The sequence below is a fragment of the Cardiocondyla obscurior genome, linkage group LG14 (assembly GCF_019399895.1).
Source record: "Cardiocondyla obscurior isolate alpha-2009 linkage group LG14, Cobs3.1, whole genome shotgun sequence".
NCBI lineage: Eukaryota > Metazoa > Arthropoda > Insecta > Hymenoptera > Formicidae > Cardiocondyla > Cardiocondyla obscurior.
The window spans coordinates 5,767,166-5,794,165 of record NC_091877.1 but is presented as its reverse complement, the minus strand read 5'-3'; the positions used below and the strand labels follow the sequence as shown (position 1 = coordinate 5,794,165).

General features: G+C 45.4%; 1 protein-coding gene across 4 annotated transcripts; it reads left to right on the top strand.

Moving 5' to 3' along the window:
• Positions 1–481: 481 nt before the first annotated feature.
• Positions 482–26,977, top strand: LOC139108016 (enolase-phosphatase E1). 4 transcript variants are annotated; one of them, XM_070665987.1, is made up of 9 exons: positions 482–1,114; positions 1,719–2,900; positions 22,661–23,153; positions 23,259–23,737; positions 23,855–23,961; positions 24,125–24,447; positions 24,630–24,704; positions 24,789–25,004; positions 25,084–26,977. In XM_070665987.1, the coding sequence occupies exons 2-9, from the start codon at positions 1,891–1,893 to the stop codon at positions 25,156–25,158; spliced, it is 2,778 nt and encodes a 925-aa protein (XP_070522088.1). In that variant the 5' UTR covers positions 482–1,114; positions 1,719–1,890; the 3' UTR covers positions 25,159–26,977. The 4 variants fall into 4 exon arrangements, with proteins under 4 accessions (XP_070522088.1, XP_070522085.1, XP_070522086.1 ...); XM_070665984.1 differs by having other exon boundaries at positions 489–1,114; positions 23,855–24,039; XM_070665985.1 differs by having other exon boundaries at positions 495–1,114; positions 23,855–24,039; positions 24,789–24,986.
• The last annotated feature ends 23 nt before the right edge of the window (positions 26,978–27,000 follow it).

The following is a 27,000-nucleotide window of genomic DNA, read 5'->3' as shown; positions in this document are numbered from 1 at the left end:
ATTTATATTATAAAATAAATAATCGCGATCAGTGGCGTTCTAAAAATTCTCGAAACGGCTGTGAGAGCGCTTGACTTTTGCTATCAATCTAACTAGCGGCTACGTGTATATTACTTATCGAGATTGTTCGATGAGCTTCACTCGATCATTCCGGAATCTTTCGTATTGTTCTCAAGACAAAAAGTCAGCGGGAGAGAGCGAGAGAAACCCGGAGAGCGGCAAGGAGCCGCGTACAATCCTCTGCAGAAGCTCAACCGCGCGAGTTTCGCAACGCCGTGGCATTTTTGCGGGACTGTACCGTCCGCGCGCAAGAGGGAGAGAGATAGAAAATCCGCGCCGCAGTTGTCTCTCTCGCGCGACGTCTCGAGGCGCTTTTCGCGTGGAATAAAGTTCAGTAAGGTCACCAGCCTCTCGTCGGGCTCGTGTTTCTATGTGTTCTCGCCGTTCTCTTGTGGGTGTTTCTCTTTTTCTTTCTCTCTCTCTCTCTCTCCCTTCCCCGCGCCACGTCGGTCCTCCGCGCTGCCATTTCCGACGCGAATTTCCGAGAGCCGTCGTCATCCGTTCGCCGAGGTGTCGCGAGTCGGTCATCGCGCGAGTCTCTCTCGCAGTCATCCGTAGTACCGTGGAGTTAACCGCATTCCCCTTTCTCTCCCCGGGCATCCCTCAAGAGTGCGTGAGGTACGTACGAGGACCTTATCTCGCCGCATTTTCTCCCCTCGCGTCCTCGCGCGGCGGCGCGTCTCGTCCTATCGACGCCGGCCGCCTCGCGGAGGTTAGGCGCGCGCGCGCGTGCGCATCTACCTTCGCACTCAACCAACTTCGCGTTTGCTCGTGAGTGAGATGAGATTCGCGCAGCGGTCGAGTGCAGTGAACGTCCGTGGCGCGCCGCGACGTTAGGATTGACGTGGAAACGCCGCAGGTGGAAGCGGCGGCTACGCGGAAGGTCGGTCGCCCGTGGGACGAGCTCTGCGGGAGGCCAGGCAGTCCTTGGGCTCCTCAGGGATCTCCCGCGCCGCCAGGTAGACGGAAGAACCAACCTACGAGCGCCCAAAAGATGCCGCTGGTCCGTGAAACGACTGTCAAAAGAGCGTGACCGCCGGCCCCTTTGACAAGCGTAAGTCCTTGGAATATCTTTGCGAGTAAATGACGGGGGTACCTCCGTCTCTCTCACCGTCGCGAAATGGTGACAACCGGCCTTGGGACATCATTTGCGCGGAGGTCATGCGGCCGAGAGCCGCGACGATGCGTGGAACTCGTACGAAACGCATCGGCGGCGATATCCTTCTAATAACTCTATCAATTTGTCGCAGCAGCCTAATGTCGGGTCATGGAACGTCTCCGTTCCGCGACAACGGCAGTTAAGCTGAGCGGCTTTTTTTTCGAGATGCAGAGAGGAAAAATTGATAATTAAGGGTTAATGTCATGCAACCGGAGGAACGAAATCGGAATAATTTGCGTGGCGTCGAGCGATAAATGTATCTTTTTAGTACGTAATTTTCTAACCTCAATTTCCGCTCGATAATGCAGGAATTTCTCTCGCCGTCTAGTTATCCTCTGATTTGTTTCTTATGTATTGTTCTACCAATTATATTATGTTGTAACATGTTACATTATGCACTTGTTAAATAATAGCAATATCAAATATACAATAATTAAAAATATAATTTACAGTTATTTAAATATGCTTTTACTAATAAATTTTTTTTTGTTTGTTTTAGGATCAAACTAAAGTGGTATTTAGAAGGAGAAATTGTGAAAAATTGGTGTCTTCCTCTATTTGTCTCAAAATGATTAAAAACACTCGGATGGTAACAACTACCTTCTAAAATAAGTTTGCTGTTTGTTATCAAAATTGAAATGCTGCACAATTGAGTGATACATTCAATAACAATGGCAGAAACTACGAGGGAAGAAGGTACTGCTGCCGTAACATCATTAGAAGACAAGATGTCTGTATCGTCAGAGAGTTCTTCTGCTGATAACAAAGCAACTTTTTCTGATAACGAAGAGAAGCATAAACAGATGGATGTTGACAAGTCATCTACTTCCAAGGAAGCTTCGGACAGCACTTCTGAGAGAGAGATTACCGAAGACCCTGACCTACCTAGTGTCGAAAGACAATCAGGTGCTGTCGTTGCTCAGACCGACTGTAATGGAAATGCACAGAAAGAAATTGACAAGGCAAAAAGTTCTAAAGCGGTGGAACCCGAAATCGTTGCGTCCGAAGTCAAAGACGTGTCCAACGAGGAAAAATCCAGCAGCGACAGCAGCTTCGCTTTGCAAGATAATCTAAACGAGATTTTGAAAATCGTTCATGGAGATTTCGCAATGGAGTTGATGGAAATCGCAGAGTCCGAAGCCGCGAAAGGCAACGACAAGAGAAACGAAGAGGGAAACGATGAAGATAAAAACGATAAGGAAAGTAATAAAGAAGATGTAAACGAGGAGGAACAACAAACGGTAAAGAAGAAAGATGACGCCTTGGCGGACGTTACGCCGGACGCTGGCGAACTAAAGGAAGACAGCATCGCTTTCGTCGCGGAAGATAAAAGAGACTCGAGGAGATCTTCAGAGAAAACGGAAGAGAAATCAAACTTCGAAGTCGTACGTTCTCCAACTGCGTTCGGCGAGCTTATTGAAGAGCAGCTTGCCAACAACTCCGAGCTGTCAACGATTGATCGCACGGATCATATAGTGGAATGGGTCAAAAACTCGGTGAAGGCAAACGCCAACGAAGAGAGCACCGTCATCGAGGAAAGCAACATCGTGGAGGAATGCAAGTCTGGAAATACAACGAGCGACGCAGAGAAGCGGAAGATATCCAGCATCACCCCGCCGTTTGTGTCGCCACGAAAGTCGCAGAGGCTAGTCAGCAACATCATCAAAAAGAGCATCAAATGGTGAGTACCATTTGTTTAATTAATTACCAAATGTGCTATTGAGAGCGTTGCAATGTGCAGTACGCGCGAGAATTTTATCTATCGGTAAATATTTTGAATGCAGCGAATATTACTCTGTTTTTTCTTTTTTTTTTTTTTTTTTTGTCGTCGTAATCGCGGTTTGATGGTAGCTGAAATATTGGTATTATCGGCCGATAAAGCTGGAACAAGCGAGCGCACTGACGGACGTGCCAGCTTGCGCTAGCAACAGTCGGGATAAAGAAAGAGGAGACGAAGACGTTGCAGAAAAAAGAATTCAAGGGAAGTGAAATATTGACCGTGGAACGATAAGCAAATGGTGATGTTGATAATAAGATGACTATTTCTGCAACGCTTCTTCTCCTTCTTCAAACGTTGCTTATCTATAAGGTAGAATGTGTGCATCTTATTATACCGTATCGCTTTTTTTTGTCCCATTTCTTACCTCCGTTTAACATCTGCGACGTTAAGAGATATAAAATCGATCGCCATGCGTTTGATATGGCAAAATTTACTAATTATCTTTTGAAGATTATTTGGAACGGGAGGGTTACTTAAAATTAACTTACACCTCTTGAATTTGTAGAACTTATAATTCTTTATTCATATAATTTAATTCTTCGCTATTTTTAATTAACAAACCTCGTATTATAATTAGTAGAATTCGAGAAAAAAAAAATTATAAAAATTTACTTAAAGCAAACATTTTTTTTTTAACTAAATCTGCTATAGTTATATTTTTTCATTGACGCTCTCGACTTTTGCCCGCTGGGAAACATCCGTTTCTGACACAAATCGCGGAAAACATTTTTCTTTTTGAATCAAGGTCTATGTGACGCAGAAGTTTCGTTTGAACAGGCGGAAAATAAATGATTTTGTCAGTTGCCGTAGTTACAGTATCACGTGTTTGAATAACAGCACAAAGGTGAAGCGTTACGACAATTCGCTGTCGACATGAAATAAATTTCGCGTTGATGTAGCACCTGCTATACTATTCCATAAATTTTTATTATTGTCTCGTGTCGTCTTATAAAGGACGCTTTCCTTCATTAATCTTCGACGATTCACCGACAGGATACTTAGGAAAGCTATTTAGAAAGACTTTATCAGACTCCGTATAGGGCACACTTTCCTGATATAAAGCTGGTTTTTTTTACCCGCTTTCTTTTACTCCATTCTTCTATTTCTTGTATTAAAAAGTTCCTCGTGATTAGAGATTTTTTTTATAACGTTTTCATAAGCTTTGTGGGAAACTTTGTGCCGCCGTCCAAGGTGGTTTCTAGGAGAGCCGGCTTATCGGACGCGCGAACCGACTTATTTTTCTTCGATCGATAAGATCGATGTGCGTTTTTCCGAATGCTTATTGAAGTACCGCGTGGTCGAGACTCGGGAGATAATTATAATACGCGATCGACCAATAAATATATGCGCGCGCGTGTATCACGGGAAGGCTATCCAGTTTCCACGGTCCCAGGCCAAGGCTGGTCTCACCCCGCAACGGCGGCAGCAACAGCAGCAGCCGCCGCCGCTGCCGGATGAAAGTGGAGCGGCCGCGACGACGAAAGAGGGGCGTTAATCCCCACGAACGGTACCATAGAAACGGTACCGCTAGGGTCGTTACGCAGTCACTGCTTGTCGGAGACCATCCACTTGGGTACCGACTAGAAGGGCTCGATTCATCCAGCCCGAGAAGCTCGAGTCGAGAATTATCCCCCCGCTCGATTTGTCCGCGTCTGCGATCCTCAGGATTTAATATTTTCCTACGAATATTTTTTATTAGCACCTCGCGCTCTATCCGCGACAATTAGAGATTTCAATTAAGCTGAATTTAGTTTCAATTCAAGGGCTCGATTAAATTTTTGGAAATTTAGCGACAAATGTTGCTCGCGCGAGAAAGGGGGCAAAGCGCACGATCGAATTTAAGAGCTCGACCAATATTTTTAGTTGGGTTTTTTTTATTTTTTTTTTATTTAGAATGACCGTGTTTTTGATGAAACGCCTTGGCCGTTCATAGCGTACAATTCAGTCCGAAGATCTTGAAGGAAAGAGAAAATTCTTTGTCACGAATCCCTTGGGTAAAGACTCGTAGCCAGATGTCAGTGATGAGAGCTTCGACCGCACGCACACGGTGTGCTTGTGTGTTGCGTGCGTCGCCTTTTTTTTCGTACAAACGCACACGCATACGCATGCATCGCTCTTTGTGTGCGATAAATTCAGGAGGGTGTGCGTAACGGTACCACTATGGCGGACAGAGAGCTAGCCAAACCCGGTTCTTTTCCCCTAACTTCAGCGTTTTCTCTTTCTGCGAGGAAAGTGTTCTTGTTAGTATTTCATGGTCACCTAGGCAAACTTGAATCGCAAAAGATTGAAGATTTAGCTATTCTGCACGAAACAATTAATATATATATTTTTTTTTTTAATTAGACATATTTCTTGTTGCGTCAAATATTTAAACCGACGCGTTAATTTATAAAAATAATTACACGTTTAAAAATCATGAATATTATTTTTCTTGACGTAACTATTCAAGTGTCGTTTCAATCGCGATTAATTTCGCCGAGATCTAAAGACGTCTGGTGGCGTCGGTGGCGGATCTTCGGTCTTCCGAACCTGGGGTCCTAGGGGTATCTTGGTTACGCCAGAGAGAGTGACGTCACTCGGGGTGCGTGATCCAGAGGCCCCAGGCGGCCAGGAACCGTGCGTTACCATCGCGCACTGTCAAAGCCACCACTACGTACCGTCGCCATCACCGACGCCGCCACCGCTCACCGTCACGACCAGCATCGCCGCCACCCTCGGATCAAAACCACCCTCAGCCTCTTCTCTGTCTCGCTCGCGCTCGCCCCCTCCGGCGATCCCCTTCGCAATTTCGTCGCCCTCCGAACGGACTCTGACCCCTCCCGTGCCGCAGACCGCCGCTATAACGAAAGCCGGATAGAGCAGGTTCCCGAAGCGAGGCGAGACCATCGCGAACGCGCGCAAAATGTTAGGCATTTTCGAGGTCCCTTCGTTCACCGGCCACGCGAACCGTCATTTCGACGTCCACGAATGCGCGGCGCAATTAGAGAACGCGGCACAGATATTTGTCGAGACACGGTTCTTGCGTTTTAATGGACACGAGCTCGTGATTTATTACCTCACCTCGGGATAGAAAATAAAATGCCATCGTTAATTGGGAAAATTAAAATTGATTATCACCACGTTCCACTTGTCAGGATTCTTGTGGTGATAGTTATTCGATTTTTGTTACGCTTCAAAAATCACCGTCGACGCTGGAAATCTGCACTGCACCTGACGTGAGTTACAGATTTGCAACGCCGACAGTGATTTGCAGGGTCGACGATAAATTTTCATTTTTACAAGCTTTATTAATAAAATTGAACGCGCACGTTGGAAAGTTCAAAGTCGCACGCCGTGCTCGGATTACCTCAGTGAATTTGTATCAATATCGTTTGCATAATTTCTTGCAAAAAAAAAAAAAAAAAGAACGAAAAGAAAACTAGACCTTTGCGGTGCTGAGTTTCATTGGATTCATCGGAAAGACGTACGCAAGGCCTCGCCTGTCTGTTACTTGTTAAACTCGAATGTGAAACCAGATTTTTCGTAGCAGTTCTCAATCTGAATAGAATTTTTGTCGAGAAATCCAGCGAAAATCACGGTTTAGAAGTTTTAATTTTGTACTTTGATGTAATTATATTAGCGTTGCATTTATTCATTTTACCAACCACGTAATTAAAGACATCGAGATTATGGTGCACGTCTAGTCGCGATACCGGAGTGCAAAGGACAGTAGCATGAGCCGCTGTTTGCCGCTGGCATCACGAAGTTTGGAGACCATCCACCCCGTATCGCCGTGTAAATAAACCCGTGAAAGTAACCCTAGGCATTGACTCTCGGGGACTGGCGAATCGGTTGAAATAGAAACTATCTGTAGCAGAACGTATTCGCCATCGTTCGAACGTACCTAAATCGCCAAGTCGATTCCTTCTTTTTTTTTTTTTTTTTTTTTTTTTTCCTTCCATCATGCGAGCAACAGGTCGAACGAGGTTAACGTCGACGGCGCGTCGCGCCGTCACGGACGGAAAGAAAGTTTAGTTCCGGTTTGTGAAAGGGTCCGCGTTGCCAGTTGCAATCGATCTGAATCGCGGGCGAGCGATCTCTGGATTGCGCAAGCCTGGAGGAGGCTGCTCGTGGAAGTCTCGGGCTGGAGACTCGAGCGCGCGACTTAGCAGGTTTGGCAGGCAGACATCGGACGTGCAGGCAGAGAGGGTGGCTTGGACTTCGGTCGGGGTGGTGGGTATTGATCCCGGCGAAGCGGTAGCAGCGGGGTGGCCGGGACCCCACCTCAAGGATGAAGGGTGTCGCCCCTCTCTGCTCTCGACCGCGCGGCCTTCTCTCTTTATCTACTTCTCTTCCGTCCTCTTTCGCCGATGATGAGAGGAAGCGCGGGCGAGAAGAGAAAGAGACGCGGAGAGCAGAGAAACCACGTGAGTGGTATACTTGTCTCGCGGGAGAAAGAAAGAGAGAGAGAAAGGGGTGAACCACCTAACGCATCCATGTGTACCAAAGATATCGTTCTTTTTCTGTTCGTAATGAGCCCAATAAAACCTTCGAGAAAGCATTGGGCCTTCAGGAGAGAGAGGTTTGTCGATCCAGACCCATATTAGCAAAATGAAACACATTGTTCTTAGAAATTCTTTTTAGTAATGCATAGAACAAAAAGAAACTGCTCTTTTTTATTTTTTTTTATTTTTTTTTATTAATACTTTCTTTTCTTTAAATCCATTGATTGATTTATGAAGGATTTTTTCAGACTCATGTTTTTATTCTTCATTTTCTATCTACCTGCGTTTCATGAATTATCTGCATTTCTTACCTGAAGGCAAAAGTTTTCTTAAAAATTTGTACGGCACGGTAATCGTTTGCCACGCATACATATTGTTTAAATCGTTATAATATCGAAAAAAAAATTTTTTTTTTGTTAACTTTTTTTACCCGTGATAATTTTCAATTTTTAAATTAATTAAACGTACGTTTCTATGCAAAGACTAATCCTTTCGTAAAATTGAAAGTGCTCGTGAAAGAAAAGGAGAGTTTCGAGTCGAATAGTCGTTCTTCGCAAAACTTACTCGATGCAATGAAGGCGGAGCAGTTCCAGCTGCGTGTTCATCGCAGGTGCAAGTGTTGTCGTCGAAGTAGACGCGATATTAACCACAAGAATAATTTCTCGGTCGCCCGATAAAAATACACGTCGGTTGCGTTTGCGTTTAAGTTTAAATGCGTATCGGTAGAAATTGCACGGGCATCGAATCACGGCCTAAGATCTTAATTTTCGCTCAATCGTTATCATACACACAAGCGTCGCGGAAAAGATGAGAGGAAGACGCATCGTGTTGGCCGATGCTTCGACTTACGGTCGATTCTTTATTTCCTCTCGACGAGAGAGCGTCTCTCCAACTTCCTCGTCGCCATCCGGGCGTGATGTCAACAAACGCGAATGTCTGATAAACGTGCAATGCTTCCACCTGCCTCTTAACGACTTATTTAGAAAGATAATTAAATTTCTGAGAATCCCGCAGTCTCGTTAAAATATTTGCCATTGCAGCACCAAGTCTTTTATTGGTAATTTACAAAATTAAGTTAAGGCAAATTAAGTAAAGTCGATTGTAATGAAAAAAAAAATTTTATTTGCTCATACATGCTTTATTTAAATAATTATTTCAATATTCACGAGCATACAGTAAGTGAAAAATATTTTTTCGCCCTCGTGGGAGATTCTTTGGGGAAAATGACGCGTCTCGCAGCAAAAATTCCTCGATATACGGCAATATCTTGAGCGTCTGCTGCCTGCCTGCTCGTCCGCCTACCCCCGCCGTGCAAGATATCGCCTTCTCCTATGTTTTCCGCGGAGGCTGAGGCTCTTCTTCGACCTGCCCCACTTCGTCCTCGCTGGTCGCAGCTGCGCATCATCCTTCGTCGTTCTCCAGGCGCGTCTGGTGGCCACGGGGCCGACGATACCGTTTCCCTCCTGCGCCAGCTGTGCGCCGCGGCAACAACGGCGACGATGCTGGCTAGTGGTGGCGGCGGTGGCGAGCCGAGCCGAGCCGAGAACAGCCACGGATGCGAGACAGCTTACGGGAGGGCGAAGGAAAGTGCCCGGGTGTCGGCTACGAGAAAGCAGGAGAGACGCGAGAGAGCGAGCGAGAGAGAAAGAGACCTACATCACTCACGTACCTCTGTCTCTCTTGCCCTTTCCGTTTCTCTTACTCTCCCTCGGATCGCATACCCCGGCGGCGAGGGCCGCGAGGAACCGACGAAGGGAACAAGGTATAGGCCTCTAGATATTTGCGGAACCAGGTATCCGAAGGAACTCGAACAGCGCTGACTTGGTCCACCGGTATTCCCAGCGAGCCGAATCACTCGAATTTGCCAGATAACTAGCACAAATGCGGGAGGGAACCTCGAGTCTCCTCCAGACTCACCATCATCTTAGACACTTGAAAAACATCTCGATCCGTCGCAAAATACATTCGCGAAAATCCCGATAATTAATTAAATATGACGGCAAAGTCGTCACATTTCGTATTTATTTAATTTTATTTTTTGAAGCAACACCTTCTTCTCGAAGAGAGAATAATTTTCTCAGGGGGAGTTTAAATTTTTTTAGCAATTTTAAATAAATAATTCACGGGTTTAATTCTATTTAATGTCCAAGAGAGGCGTCGGAACTCTAGTGCTCTTTAAAAAAAAAAAAAAAAATTTGCGGCAGGAGTTGACGTTCGTGTTGAGAGTGATCGGGTGAGGAAGCTCAGAAAGGTTCGGGCAAGCGAGAGGGCCGGGATTGCCGGAAATCAGTCTGTCTTTATTCACGGGCCTAGGCCGTTTGGTGAACCACGCTGGAACCAAGCGAGCCTCCTCTGTACGCGGCTATTCTTCTCTTTTCCTTTCGACGACGTCTTCCCTTCGCTCGATCGAGAGACCCACGCGAGCGAGATCAAGAGCAAGAGGGCGGGAGAATCTGAAAAGAAGAAGGATGGCAAAAACGCTTTTGACGAAGCCCTCCACGAAGATTTCTCTAAATTATTCTTCGTCTGAGATCGCGCGAGAATTACGATAATATCCAATGCGTTGTTTCGCGAGCAAGGTGCTTTTTCGAAGCGACTTGTAAAAGATGATAAAATAGATATTTTTTTTTTAGAATTATTTTATTAAAAAATTTTTATTTAAATTTATCTTTGAATTTTATAAAATATGATAATGTTTTATTTGTAATAATCGAGCTTCGGCGATAATAATCTTACGTACGACTGTTCTCGTGCTGAAGTAATTGAAACAATAAGTCGGTAGTGACGAAATTTAAGAGGCGCTCCTTTTAAATTTCCGTTTGCGAGACCCTCCTCATTTTACACTCACATAGTTAGCTTTGCTCGGACGTTCGGTTTATGATCGATTCTCGGTTGACTACGTTACGCGAAGACAGCAACGCCAATGATTTATTAACAAAATCTTGAGACAACGAGGGATATGTAATATAATAGCGGTCGTAGATACGGTATATCAGGTATAAAAATTTTGCCCTTTTTTTTTTCGTTCTGAGCAAAACGTAGTAGACTAATTGACGACAGGGAGAGAAACGATTTGCGGTTTTTCGGTATAATAGAATTCCATGCAAATAACGAGAGTCAACGTTTACAGCGGGTCACTCTAGCAGCGAGAGATTTTAACGCTATCGAAATAGGTTCAAAGGCTCGTTTTCTCTGTCTCTCTTTCATTCCGATAACTTGTGCATTATTAAACTCTATGGAAACTTAGATATTATTAGATATGAAGTTATTGATAAATTATAAATCAGATTTTAATATGTAGATTTTTTTATTTTTTTTTTTTTTTACATTACTCAGTTTTTTTAAAGTTTAGAGTTAGAGTAAAAATCATATTTGAAAAAACATTTAACGTTAAGTAATTCCTGATATTTGTAAGTCTCAGTGATAATTCCAATTATAGTACCAGCTATCGAAAAAACATGTAGTAGCACATATAAATCGTTCATAAACTTTGATAAGGGAAGCATTCTTGACTAAAAGCAGTATTTTGTTACACAAACAAGATAAAAGAAATATGGCACGGGAGAAAAGAAAGCGTCATTTAGCGACGATACTTTATTAGACGAACGATGAATTGAAATAATGAATTAATCGTTGGGACGCCTAAGAGAGGATACTAATAAAAATATTAAACGCCGGGTAAGGACCGCGAAAAGACCGATACCACTTCCAGCTTCTAAAGGATCATTACGCCGTCATCTCGCGAAGCGTCGAAGACGAAGCGCGCGTATCGGAAAGGAAGAGACGTCGGTTTGCGCAGAAACGATCACCAAGATGAGACGAGCTTGAGGAGTGAAAACTAAAAGTGATGTATAAAGAAATATCAGCGGAGAGTGAAAGCCAAGTCGGGCGATAGCGGTTGATCGCGTCGGATAAGTGCGGAAGACCGTGCGACGGCGTGCGCGCCACGAGGGGTGGCGAACCCCCTAAAGGACCCTCGGTACATGGTAGCGCTGACCTCCCGCTGCCCCTCCTCGCAGTCCCCCTGCCTCCCTTTGCCCCTGCTCTCCCCGACGTCCCCTTCGCCGACGCAGCCTTCGCGGTAGTTCCTTGCAACCCCAGGTTACGCGCCCCCCCCTCCACGACGTCCTCGTCATCCCTGCCGCGACGATGGAGCACGATCATTGGTTCACCGGGTTCACGCAGGCACGAGGAGGTACACGCAGCTGCCACTGGCTGTGCCCGCCGCCTCTTGTACTGCGGACTGATCAGAGCAAGAGACCAGTGTTCGGAGGAACATAGCGCCGCGAGCGCGGGTAAATTCGTTGCCGTTGCCATCATCATCGTCATCATCATCGACGACATCCCCGTCCCCGTTTATTGTCAACGTCGTCACCGTTATCGTCGGTCCTCGCCGTCACGTCGCTCCGCGTTACGCGAGATACAGGCACCTCGGGCTTATCTCTTCACGTGATTCCAACTACCCCTCGCTTCCTTCGCCCTCGTCTTCCTAATATATACTCAACTTCCGGCGCCAGCGTCCGCCGCGAGAGGTGACTCTCTCGGCGCGCTCCTTCCGTCTCGCTCTCGCTACCATCGGCCTCGCGATCATCGCAGTATCCTCCCGGCCGCGTTCTCCACACGACGTTTCGTGCGCCGCCGGGTATCGCGCGCTCTCGTGTGTGCCGGCCGGCTCGTTTACTCGCCGCTTATCACCGGCAACGCCATCTTGTCAGGACGGTAGTCGGTTATCGTAGCGTGGTGCACACCGAGGCGACACCTCTCGCGCGCGTTACATACTCGATCTTCCCTTTCTTTCTTCTCTACCCTTCCGGTGCTTCCCTTTGTTTCTCCGCCACCTTATCTCCCTATCTTTTGGCCTTCCTTTCCTGCCGGGTTCCCCGGCTCCGCCGCTTCCGAGTCCTCCGAAGCTGGAAATTGAAAAAATTTCTGGAGAGCCCGAGCGAACTCTACCTCCACGTAAACGCCCTTTTCTTTTCACTTTCTCTCGCCGTTCCGCGTTCAAGGTCCTCCATCCCTCATCGCCTCGTCTCCTCTCCCGGACTGGGAAGTTCATGACATCCCCCTCCGTTCTCCGTCTTCGTTCTACTAAAGGCTGCCCGAAGGGCGTCACGTATCCCATGTTACGGCGTATTTAGACATGATTGGCTCGAATGTGATCACGGCTCCATGTGGTTCCCTCGGTGACTGGCCGCGTCCAGTCGGAGTCTCGGTTCAGTCGGACCGGAATCTTCGCCAGGGACATATCAGCGGAGGAAACGTCGTACCCGAGGAATATACGCATCCGTGGTGGGACGCGTCGACGACGGTGACGGCGGCAGCGACGACGGTCGCCCGTCGTTCATCGTTGATCGTCAATTAGTCCCGCGCGACAATCCCGCGGGGGGGATTGTCTCTTATCTACCGTTGCGGTTCGCCAGCGCGGCCTCTTCTTAGCATTCGCGAGTTCGTCTACGTGCTACCACCGCGCTGCCGGGTCCAAGCGGATCCGCCGTCCTTGAGCTTTTCGGCGAGAGGGAGGCCGCCCGCGTTCTACCAAGTACACCTCGGGATGCCGCAGTGCGCGGTGGCCACGTGCCGCAACAGCCATCGCCGTACCCGAAAGCAGTCGGTGCGCTATCACCGCTTCCCGCACAATCCGGAGCTGCGCGAACTATGGGTACGCGCGTGCGGCCGCTTGCCCTTGGCGAACGGCGAACCGCCGTTCAACATCAAGACCGCGCGCATTTGTTCCCGGCACTTCCTGGAGGAGTTCTACGAGGACGAGAGCCGGGAGCAAATCATGCAGGGCAATCAAAAGAGAAACCGGCTGCGCTTGGGCGCCGTGCCCACGATAGACGTTCCGGTGCTCGTCGAGCCTTGCCACAAGTTGCTGCAAGAGTCGGAGAGGAAGCGATCTGTGGCGCGCCTCAAGATGGCGATCACCGTAGGCTCCAATCGACCGGACCCACAGCCGGGCTGCAAAAGAGCCCACGAGGACGAAGACGGCGAGGACGACGAAAATAATAGCTCCGCCAAAATGATTTTACCCGTTGCCAAAGAACAAGAGCGAAAGAAAAAACGCACGAAGCTGGATCAAGAATGTTTTTTAATGGCGGTCGGTCTTGTTCACGTTAACAATGTACGGTGAGTTATATATTTCTCTCTACCGTTGGATGGGCACGTGATTCTTCGACGTTCGTAGTAGCAGCCTTTTAAAAACAGATTCTCATACGTACGAAAAATTTTTTTAAGAAAGACGGTCGACGTGACCAATCTAAACGAACACTCAAAGAATTTCAACGTTGCCTTTATTATCACATTTAATAATAATATATTTGAGTTTGAATATTTATTACATTACGTATGACTTATTTATTAAAAAAAAAAATTTATATTTAATATTAATTATTTTCATATTTTTAATTATTTTAATAATTTTATCACGTTTTAATTCGTGGATATGGTGGTATCACGTGTATACATTCCTTTAAAATTTCCTGGATCTCAAGTTTATCTTAACAGTTGTATAATCACATTAAAATGTATATGGATAAATATTCAGACGTGCGATACATCTATTTTACGATACTTTATCGTACATCGCAATGCCAATGCTTTGTTTATAAAGAAATTTATCTAGACTCGCAATGAAATGCTTTAGCCTGGCAAAGTTTTACAATAGGGTGAAAATTACGAATTAACTTTTGGAAAATGACAATTTTGTTACCGTCGAAAGAAATAGGACTGCAAACGCAGTTGCGTTGCAGAAACGCATGTCGCAATCCTCCTGGACTTATGTGGCTGTTCAACTTTGTGCCCGATCGATCGGTAGGTCGGCCGCGTCAAAGTCCATGGTACGACCAATAAACACGTGGCCTCTTCAAAGTTAACGTGAATACAATGCGCCATTTCTCATTCGAAATTCCTTTGTTTAAGCGACGAACCTTTGTCGAAAATCCGGTGTGCTAAATTGCAAATAATTCCTTTCGTTCAGCAAACTTCCGATTCATTCATTTCTTACAGTTTTCGTTCTCAAGTCGAGTAAAAAAAAAAAAAAAAGAAAAGAAAAAGAAAAAAATTCCGAGCTTGCAAAATTACGTTGACGGTGTCCGCGAGACCATGAGCTACATGATTCCTCGAGACCTTGAGTATTCGAGGACGCGCGGAATTGTCGAGGAGCTCTTTCCCCTTCTCTCTAGGTCTCTTTCTCTCGCTTTACGTGTTATCTCGTCCTGCCTTATCCGCCCGTCCTACAAGAAGCGCAGATATATCACGAGAAATGGAATGACGAAAGGAGGACGGTCGATTCGCGAGGTCGCACGTAGGTCTAACGGTTGGCGGTTGAATCTTCGGTGGCGATGTCGATGTGCTTTACCGAGTGGCCGGAAGGTCTCGTTTGACCGCGTCACGAGGGACCAGTTGCTCGCAGATACCTGAATTCGCCTGGCCCTTTCGTTTAGGTCGACCGGCAGGTCATGCCACATTGAAATCCTCGAGAACGAGATTCGAAACGTAGCACATGACAGTCTTTCTCACAAATTTCAGACTGGCTCGTCTCGTTTTCTTAAAACATCGATTTCCGAACGATGAATTTATATCGTGCATTAGTCTTTCGCGCTCGGTAGCTTCCCCTCCGTACGGAAAAATGACGACCGAGGGTCGCGACCCTCGGGCGCAAAGGGTTAAACTCTCGCGGCCGCTGTCGCGTAAGAGTAATCTCGCTATCTAGCGGTTATCGGTCGCGTAGATTTTTTTTCTCCATTAGACACGTAGAATTTACGAAATACTATGCCGCATACGAACGCAAGATGTGCCATTATTACAATGCCTTGCGTCGCCTTCGGCAACGTTCCACCCGGCTAAACACTAAACACGATAGACGTGAACCTTCGGCAGCAAGCAAATACGGGTTCGCAGGAAGTTCGATTTCTGCGACTCCTGCCACTCTCGCGATCTGCGGAGCTTCGAAAAATATTGTTTCATCGCGTTCGTGGTCCTGACAATCGAAAACAAAGGGGAAATTAAACTGGGCGCGGTGATTACGACGTTTCGCTTTCCAAGGAAAACTCGAGCAATTGAAAGTAGTGAAATAAAGAACTTCTGTCGACAAGTATGTTAAGCGGCCACATGTGCGCGGAGTGTAGTATCCGCCATACTCAAGGTCGAGCCGTCGTGATACATGAAGCGGAATTTCCATATTTTTCCCTTGTGCGTAGGAGACACTCGGACTTCCCATCGATTTTTCTATTACTCCGGGAAAAATAATAAACGAATTTAAAATTCAATGTTTAGTTAAAAATTTTTTTTTTCACGTGTCTAATTGTCGCCGCATACCTTTATTTCGAGAGAGCGATTAATTAATAATAGGAGACTTTCCGAAATCGAAAAAAATTTGAAAAGTATAAGCCGCAGAGCCCACGAGTTTTTTATTCCGTTCGTTCATCATTATTGGCGATGGTCTTTGCGCTTGCATCTGCGTCTCTTTCGATCTAAGCTGCTGGCAGCCGGCTGCAGCCTAGCGTAACCTCGACGTGGACGAAGCCGCACTCGTGGTTCACCAACGCGCTCGAGAACGCGTCCTTGGCGCTCAGGGACACCTCGCGCGACCGACCGCTCCTCCGCGCCGAGTGTTCGCGAATTAGGTCGAGACGACGACGTGGACGAGAACGAGACTTGAGCTCTCTCGTAACCGATTCGACGCCCGTAATAATAGCGTGTGGCTTCGATCGCGCCTCGAGGTTTCCTTCTTCGCGTCCCGCGCCGCCTGCGACAAGAAGTATTGTACGTTGATAAAAATAATACATTCTCTTCTTTTTTTTTTTTTTTTTTTTATTTAATCGTTATCGTGAATATGGTCTGTCGATGCTACGATTGCTCGTAATCATCACTTGGGATTAAACCTTTATGAATGGAAGTTGATAAGATAAGCAAATTCAAGGAACGGATAGTCGTTCTCGGTTGATTAAAGACCGCTTTTAATATTGTTCACACGGTTTGCGATTGATGATTTCGAGTAGCATGTGTCGCTCCTTCCGAGTAGTTGCGTTTTATTTTATTGCAATTTTTGCAATCGGTATCTAACACGGGTTAGGTCACCGCGAACTAGTCGAATGGAGTCTCGACGGGAAGTCGTTCCTTTCACCGAATCTATCTAGCAACCTTGAACCTTCGCGGCACGTTGCCAGGATGCACCGTTGATTTCCTGGAATAGAGGAAAAAAATTTTAAAGTTGATTTATTTTAGATTTTAGATAAATGGACAAAACGAAATATTTTTCTATGTTTAAAAAAAAAAAAATTTTTTTTTTTTTATAAAACAAAAGTCAGAAATGAAAAACGTTCAAGCTTGCAACTGTTGCAACCCCATGCCAATGGGTTCAGCAGAAAAAGCAGCTTTGCAATTTTTGTAAAAATAATGAATCTAATTAGCGTATACTTTTATATTCAAAATTAAGATACGCTAATCAGATTCATGATTTTTGCAACAGTTACAAAGCTGCTTTTTCTGCTGAACCTAACTAATGACGGTATCGAGAAGTTTACTTTTCCCAGCCGCCCGTTTGTTCCCCAGACATATCCCTTCCGTTGCTTTTCGCAAAAGTGTCCTGAAGGTCCGGCACATGCGTCATCGTTTATGCCTAATGACCATCCGCTTGTGCAACGCGAAGGCGAAGCGCATATTTTACATCGTGCGTGCGCCTCCTCGCGAAGTTATACATTCCTCTCGTCGTTTAATACGCCGACCTTCTTCGAGGACCAACGCTGTTGCAAAAGACTGCTTCTTTCCCGTCTTCCGCTCGTGAGGAGACGTCGTGGAATTTTTCGGTTCCGGTGTAGAATTTGCAAAAGACTTTAATACCCACCGAGGATCCCACGTTGGCTTTACGAAATCAAACGGTCACTCGACGCTACGACGTTAGTTCCCTCGGCGCTATAAAGCGTGCGCCGTTCACTTTTACTTTCACAATTAACTGAATGACAATGGAAATCGTGATAATTAAAATCAATCGCGACAGTCTGGCCGTTTCGAAGCTGTCGAGCAAAATCCGCCGGCATCGCGAAGTGAAGAGGGACCTAAGCGTCGCGAGAAAACGGCGAGCGATTAAACCCTCCGCGTCTGGCTTTTAAAATTTAAAGGGACAGAAGGATGTAAAAATCTGACTACCGCGGCATCGTTATTAGTACGCGCTAGAATTGATTGAGTTTTACTAAACGTTCGCTCGCTGCTTTTCCACGCGGGAGCGTGGAGGCGAGAAGGCTACGTACGTCGCCCTCGTCGCTGGGCCGTGGGTAACCGTCACCGGGGGAGGAGTGGAGCCGGCTCTCCGAGGCGACCGGCGACGCTCGACGACGCGGTTCGCCGTGACGCGGCAGTACGCCGGGCAGTCGTGAATGCGCGAGAACGCGCCGCTCTCGTGCGCGCGTAGCGAGAAGAGAGCGAGAGCCGCCGTCGCCGAGGAGAGGAGGTAGGTAGGTGGCCCGGTCGAGGAACTCTCGACCCCGATCCCACCGCCGTGGTCGATGCACGTTCGCGCGCGTCTTCCTCTTCGGCGTAGCCTTGAGGGAAAGAAAGAGACATCGCGAGGACGTCGTCCCTTCGCGGGCCTCCCTTTCGGGAACCGTCCCTCCCGCGGAGGAAGCCACCTCGCCGGCGAAGACGATCGAAGCGAGCGGGCGTTGTGTAACGTTCGCGCGCGACCTTTCGCGACCTCCCGCACCCGCTACCTGACGAGAGCGAGGACGGGCTTCGGGGGGAGCCCCTTCCCCGAGAGAAGTCGACCCGACCTACCAATCGCCCGAGCAGTCTGCATCCGCCGGAGAGCGTGGGCGGAGGACGGGAGAGAAGGAAAGGAACGCGGCCGGCGGAGGAAAGACGCCTTGGTGAAAAGTGCAAGTGGAGTGGCGTTGCTGGCGAGAGCGATCGTTCCCTTGCCTGCACTCTCGCATTCTCCGTCGCGGTGGTCTTGAATCGCTCCGGCAGACGTGCGGATCTGTTCGTAAGACGCTCGAAGGAGAGAGAGACGGACGGTGATGCCGGGCGGCTCGTTCGCGACGTGAAAAACGGCTGTGGTCGTCTCGGCCTACTTTGCGAGTTAAACTTTGCGCCTGCCGAGCGCGCCCGCTTCGCGGTTTTACCGGCGACGATCTAATAATAATGGTGCACGACCGCGTCGCGAGAACGATGCCCCCGAAACGTGGGAACGCTTTAATGAAGATATAAATTCACGCGGATGTGTACTGCTTTGCGAAAGTGGTCCGGACCAAGTGACCGAGGTAACGTCCTACGAATAGTCTTGGACTGCGAAGAATCCCTGAAGAACGAACCAGGTTTGCCGACCATCTACTGCGGTCAGACTCGATATATCTTCGCCCGGGGGTGCTAGACACCTCGACCTGCTGGAATTATCAGGATACGCGTGGCGGAAAGGTGCTTCCTCCAAACTTTCACCCTGCGGAGTCTGCCGTCGAGTCGGTGAGGGTGCCCGAGAAAATAGCTCAGCTTCCCGCGTTACGCCGTGATAAATTTTCACTCGACGCAGTTCGCGTCCAAACGGCCTCCTTGCTGCCGTCGCCGTTCACCGCTCACGGGTCATCCGCGTTTTCCCGTTTCACAGAACTTGAAGAAAGTACCGCCCACCGGTCGCGCTTTCTCCCCTTCGCTTTCGCTATCGCTATCGCGGTGAGGTAGGCAAGTTAATGCTCGCGCGAGAGACCGGCCGTTCGGTTGTGAAAGGTAGAGCACGCCGGCGAAATATAGGTATTGTTTTAAACTGCGCGACGGGGTCGTCAACCGCTCCTCCGCGCGACGGTCTGCACGCGGCGTCTCGCGCTCTTGCGCCACCCGGTCACGACTGATTGACTCGCGATCGTCGAATCGATAACGCCACAACCGTCCCCTATCGCACGGCGGCGCGATCCGTTTCAATAATCGATGCCTCCACCCGACCGAGATTATTCGCTCTTTGACTCGAAATGCCTCGGAAATTTTCTGACCGATAAGGAACGGCGTTTTGCATAAACGATAGACCTCGCTACCTTTGCGAAAATTTCATCCTCGCGCGATGGGAACGTTGAAGACGTTATCGAATTTCTGCGGGCGCACTTGAAAGGCGTCCCCTGCATTTTCGAACAATGAGGGGGTTTCCAAAGGTTCTTTTTAAGCAAAGTTACCTGGTCCCCCCTCTCAAAAAAAATGAGGAGAATTTTGAGAAAGGCGAAAAGTATGCGGGCACTCTTCCGCTCTTCATCTTGCCGCTCTTGTTTTTCTTTTTCTTTTTTTTCTTTTTTTTTTTTCTTTTTTTCTCATCGCGTTTCCTGCACGCCTCCTCCTCCTCGTTCCTTCTTCGACGCGTTAACGTCACTTCGCTCGGACGAAGATATCGATATCGTTGTACTTTGACATCGTTTCGCTTCCTCGCGCGTCTACAAAGCAATTTATGTACCGCGACATATTTCACGAGGCATTTAACCCGAATGAATGATTCCTGATTATCGCGCGCGTCCGTGAATTAATTACGTGGTGCGTAAAGGCGAGCTTGCGTTGACCACCTGTTACCCGGCGTCGCGAAAGAAAAAAAAAGGAGATAAAAAAAACTGCGGCGAACAGGAACTTAAATATGTATGCATTTCTTTTCGGCTGGCAGTTGTGGTTTAATAATTCAACCTGAAGCACCGAGATCCCTTTCGACACCTAATCAATTGCTGCATCGACTGCATTTAAATTGTTACCTCGACAGCCCCACGAAAGAACGCCAGGAACATCCGCGCAAAACTCGTCTCGATTGCGGGTGACGATAAAACGCAATTCGGTAAAATGTCATTAGGTGCCGTCAGTTATTTCTCGCGCATCGAAATTTCCCGCAATTTAATAATTACAGTAATAGCTGTACGATATTTTACATTTAATCACCCGTTGGTTTCACGTCTGCTTGCAATCGTTTTTTATTTTTTTTTAATTTTTTTTTTTAGACAGCCGAAATAGATAGCCACTGAAAGATAACGGGTAATAAGTACGGACGGTGCTCCCTAGAAGCGAGCGCTCTTATATCTAATCGCTAATAAGGCGGCGTTCTCCAGCGCGGAGGGACCTCGCGCTCTTTTCAGAATTGGTACCGCGAAACCTATATATCCGCATCTATAAAGCGCAGCAACGCAACCGGGTGCAACGAACTCTGGCTCCGTATCTTTTTCACTCTCCTTCTCCGCCCTCCACCCGACTCCCTCCCTCCTTTCAGCACCCCTTCCCGCCAGCTGTCATCATCCCATCCCTTCTCTCAATCTTCTTCGTCTTTCTCGCACTGTCTCTTTCTCTCTACGTTTCGTATCAAGCGCGATCTGGCCGCTCGCGTGCGAGTGGAGGGCCCATTTTTCGCGTGTCGCTCGTGTTAAACGTGTCGATACTTAGAGGAAAAAAATGTATTAGCTTAGAAGACACTTGGAACAAATGTCTAACGTATTGAATAAATCGAATATCGCGTTGGTATAAAAATAATGAAACGCTGAAGAGTTCTTTTCACACCATTGCAGAGACTCTCTGCTGGTTGCCTGGAAATTATGAATGAAGAAAATGATCCGTCGATCTATATGCTTTAGCTCGAGTCAAGTATGACGGAAACTCGGATGCTGCATGCATGTTTTAAATTCACGTCGCGATTTGTCGCACGATGCATCGTGTCGACGTACTCGACGTCGAAAGCGCACTCGCGATAGTCAGTGCGGCGTGAGTCATACTTAAACGCACAGCCGATGTACATCAGGAATGTTAAATGCGCCCGATAATTTCACAGCATTGACCGGACAACGTAGCATAGCTGTTGCTATTCACTTTAACAAATTTGTTCACTTCTGTTGACCATTTCCTATGTTCTGCGAGGCGAAAGGCGAATTAACGGCGATGCGGAAGAAGCGTGCGAAACAATGCACGATAATTAAAAAGAATATATATACAGAATTGCGTACAAAAATGGACTGTTGAAATGAAATGAAAAGACGTACGTCTAAGACACGGTGTTATACAATTAAAATTTATTTGTAATTAATATTCGATCGTACTAGAAAAATCCAGGGTATTATGCAGCGAGCAATTTATAACTTTTTTTTTATTTTTTCCTCCCTTTTTTTTACTGAATCAGAATAACATTGCGAATGCATCACGGTCGTATCTGCTTAACGTTCGATACAATATTGTAAAATACGCGTGTCAAAAATATTTGGGAGCGAGATGGTCTCCGTTTTCGCTTGACGTTTTTTCGTCGCTGAACTTTCGCAGAATCTTTGCTGGACCACCCCCGATTGGAGTCTCCTCCCTTGCGCCTTACGCGTGAAACTTGCGTGTGAAGTTGACGAAACTCTCACGGCCCACCCGTGAGACGCTCACGTGGATTAATTAATCGGGACGCAGACGACGCGCCGATTAAGCCGCGCGGCATCTAATTATAGCGACCGGCTAATCAGGTCGTGATACGAAGATTTTATTTACGCCGTGTCGGTACGCGCGAGAAGAGAGCACGGCACACGTACGAGCACCGGCGTTGGACGGCCGCGATATTACAGAGAGACTGTAGGCGATCCTTGAAGTTCTCGGCGAACGATTATTTTCTAGGCAAGGTCGGCCGTGGGCTTTTACATCAGCTTGCGGTATATGAATATCAGCTTATCAATGTCACCACCTCGCTTACGGTTGTTTTGCAGAGCCCGACCTTTTAGACTTAGAAATTCGAGAAGGGTCATTTTGCGCTGCGATTTCTTCGTAAAATGGTAACAGGCATCTGGTAAAACAATCTCGGCAGAACTGTGCTTCGTTCGCGAGCTCATCGCAAAACAGGAAAAAAAAAAAAAAAAAAAAAAAAAACTCGACAATTAAGAAAAACACTTATGCTTGATTAAAAAAATCTGTAACAGCGGACTGTTACACGCGGCGTACTCGGATTAATTGATAACTTAGATAATGCACAATGTGACCCACGATACCTTCTACGCGTTGCACGTAGGTCTTGTTTGCCGTTGCGATAGTATCATGATCAGCTACCCGACTTTTGTAATTGCCGACTAACCGCCGCCATCAAAAATTCTCAACATATTTGTAAAAGATAAAACTTCTAATAATACAAATGTCTAAGTAGCGTAAACAGCTCGTTTACGAAATGGGCTTAAACAAAGAATTTTATTTTTAATGAAGGCTTTGTTCTGTTCACAGCTTAAACAAAATGCACGCGATGGAGGGTGCGGCTGAAAGCAAGCGAAAGGTGGACACCGCGGAGGACGACAAGACATCGGCCTCGTCGCCGTCGCCGAAAGTACCTCAGAATCAGCAAAACGGTGCCGCTCTTCCGGAGGAAACCGCAGCGGCACCGACGACGTCGGTGAGCCGCGGACGCGCCAAGAAGAAGGACGAGCAGCGCTGCGACACCGAGACACCCGTAAAGGGCAGCAAGATGCTTGCGGAGTCAAACGCGACGATTCCGAGTGACGACGTGCAGCTACGTCGCGTGAAAGCGGCATCCGAGCCCGTAGAGATCAGAAAACGAAAGTCCTCCACTAACGGGCAGCTGCTGTCCCAAGGAAGTCCTAGGAAAAAGTTTCGCGATAACTATACGCGAGAGGAGTACATTGCGAGAATTGTTGGCGACGACAACGAAAACGTGGAGGACCTCATGGCAAAGGCCGATCGATTACGGGCCGATATTTTGGTGAGCGAAATTGCAATTTTCTTATTGAGAGTGGCATCATCTTTTAAGCATTTATTTATATATATGTTTGAGAGCTAAGTGGTATATTTATACTTCTTTCTGCAGGCTCTTGAGAACTTAGCACATGCCAAAGAAATGGAATGGAATGAGATCTTGCGGAAAAGAAAGCTTAAAGAGGAGGCGTATCTGAGGCTTGAAAGAAAAATACAAACAACAGCCTATATGGAAAATGATGTTCAACTACCGGAGACTTTACCGTCCGGTAAATCGTCTTTAGGCTCGGCCGAATGGGAGAGCAACAGCAATACTACTTTGATATCGAAGGAAAGAGCTTTCGAATTTAAAGAAGAAATAGGTGAAAAATCTTCAGATTCATTGAGCTTGAAGAAAGAAAAAACCGCGAGAGTTAGCTCGCAGCAGCGAGCGACACCTCCCAAAACCAATGGCGAGAGCAGTCGTAAACAGAATGATGCGTCGAGCCCGGAAAGCCGACAGATTGGAGAAGGCCGTCAAGGTGCAATAGTCGACGTCCGATCTATTATTGCCGATCATAGGCTCAAGCATCCAGAAACCGTACCAAGAAGGTAATTAATTAATGATAGAATAGAGAAAAAAGAAAAATAAGAAATATTTTTTTGAAAGGTTTTGTAAAGACAATTACATTTTTCTTTGGTTTGTTAAAAATTACTATTTAATTATAGAGGTCGAAGGATGAGAAATTCGAACGTGAACATCAACCTTGGTGCAGGAGGCGCCATGCTTGAAACTGGACATAGCGCGGATTCGAGGCCATCAAGCACAGAATCATGTAAGAGTAATCCAAGCACGAATGATTCCATAAACTACAAAGACATGCTAGTGCAATTTGCTAAAACAAGTCAGCAAGGTAAAAGCAGTTTGTTTGGATTGTTAAGTCGATTTAGTTTATATAGTGATCATCAGTGTAGTAATTTTTAATTAATTGTGTTTAGGTGAATCGATTAAGGTACAACAGAGTTATCCGGATGTAACGCTTCATCCTGTGACACCTTCGTCTGCCCAGAATACAACTCCTACCAGCTCGCTGCTCCATAATATTCTAACAAAAGTGCAAACGCCGAGATCCACAACTTTTTCACCTACTTTAGCGAGATTACTCACAGCGCCTGAAAGAGAAAGGAGTTCTCCGACATCGGTAGCGGCGGCGGCGGCAGCAGCGTCTCTGTCGCAGCAAGGTGCCACGACCCAGCACCTTTTGCAGACATACCAAGGCTCTAATCTGGTTTCTATAAATGATCTCCTATCTTCTTCCAAGGTTCTTTGTTTTTTTAATCCTTATAATTATTGCTTTTTCGCAATTTACGCCGATAAAAGACCATAATTAAAAAAAAAAAAATGCATTGCGCTACTTAAATATCAACGCAAATCGATCGTATGTATTATTGATGTATATCGATAAGTTTTTTCTTTAATTTATAACTTAATTTTTTTTTTCAGGCTCGGACAGAAATAACTATAACCCCTGTCGTTAATATTCCTGCGCAATCTCACTCCAATGATTTAATTCAAGTGGTAAATTTTTTTATTAATTTCTATTTTTAATAATAATCTTATGCGCATGTTATTTGATTTTTAACGAGTCTGATTAACTTTTAGGAGGATGTAGAGGAGGAAACAACGGTAATTGAGGATAGGAAAGGAAACTCTGTGGTCGGAAGAGATGGTAAGCAAGTGATAAAGGACAATCCACCTTCACCAAACGCCCCACCAAAATGTCAGGGCTGCGTAATTCGACCTGCACAGTTTGTTTGTGCCGGATGTGGAAACCAGTGGTACTGTAGTCGTTCATGTCAGGTACATGTCAAGTGTACAGTTACGTACGATATATTACACTTACATATCTGTATCTTGCGTTAGCGAACATTAATTATAATTAAATTAATATTGACAGCTTGCTGCGTGGGCAACACACTCCGATCACTGTCCACCAGAGCCTGAGAACAACAAAACCAAGACGAACGTTTAACGCCCGAGGTCTCTGCGTGCCCGGTGTATACAATGGCATCAGGCGAAATATACCAGCGTAACTGAGTACGAATCTAGTCAAGGAAGGAGGTTCGAGAACGCAATTTATATAGAGCGACAAATGAGATGCGGAGAGAATTGAAGAGGGATCTGAGCGTAGCGTATTGATATAAAGTATCGGAAAGATTTTTATCGATGCAAACGGATAATATTGTCCTATTTATCACAAGCATTTACTGATCTCCCATCTCGAAGGAGATTCCACGCTAATACGTTCTACTCTTTGCGGAACGAACTCGTGAAATTTCTTGCACTTTACTCGAGCTTTAGATAAAGAAAAACTGTCTTCTTTCAATGACGAAAATTAACAGGATATTCGATGCCATTGGTTAACGAGCCTCGTGTGTTATGTATAATTATTTTTCTTTTAGATTTTACTACATACACTAGTCGAAAGTTTTCAAATGTTTAAGAATCGAGTAGAGAAGGGAACATGTAATTCCCGAAGCGCTTTGTGAAAGTGAAGCACAATACTAAGGTAATACGATACTGTATATAATTTTATACAATTTAAGAACGTTGTTCACACAGCATCGGATTTTAGAACGTCGATTAATCGCGTGCCATGCGTAAGATTGGGGGCGGATTGAGACCAGAACTTTAAAAGATATTTTGTTTCTTTTTACAGATAATATTTAAAAACTTTGTAATATTTTTAATTTGCAAACAACATTAAATTAATCTTTATCATAATAAATATAATGCAATTAGTAAAATATAATAAATGAGTTTGCTGTAATAGTACAGTTTATTATAGTACATTACTATAATAGTACACGTCGTTACCGTAATCATATTATTATATAAATTTCAGGTAAAACTGACTTGGGATTTGTTATAACAAGTTTTACATTACTAGGCATTGTTTGCAAATATTTAATTAATATATAATTAAAGTAATTATATTTATATATTTTCCGATTATTCAGTCCGCCTCTATATATAAGGTTCATTTTCTATAATATGACATGGACACTCAAGTTACTAGTGACTTGAGCATTTTTTAAATATGCATATTGCATCAAATTGGATTATATTAATATGAATTATATTGTCTTTTTTCCCCCCTTTATTTTATATTGTAGGCGTAAGAAATCACTGGACAGAGCATTTAATCAAGATACAAAAAGCGAAGTGTAACATATTCATTACATATATATTTGTACATTACTTACAATATCTTGTTTTATACGAATAAAATGTTTATATGAATAAAAATATATTTTACAATATATTTTTATTCAATATATTTTGATTTTATTTTATTATGTTTTTTTTTTCTCATTATTTCTCTATCTAATTTCAGTTCTCAGTTTAAGCCACTTTAAAAGAATAAAAGATTGAGCTCTGCCCAGTTCTTTTCTTATTCTTCGTGATTTACATAAGTTCCGCGTATAAGGTGCAGACTGCACGAGCGAGCTTCAGGCCTGCTTGTATCGAGACACATGTATCACATCGCAACATTTTATATTTGTTACCAATGTGCATATGTACATTTAAACTTAACAAAACAAAACCGTTAGTTTTAGCATAGCGATAAGCAGTTTTTCTATTCCGTTGGTGACATATTCACATATTTTACATTTTTTTAAATTAATATGTTGCTCTGATAACTGTCCCTGACATAATCTGTAGTCCAAAGTTCCTACAGGTACATACAACATATATATATATGTATAAAATATATATATACAATATATATATATATATATATATTTTTCCCAATTACAAAGCAAACCAAAATAAAGTTTTTAATCGTATCTTCCTATCAGTAAAATTTAAT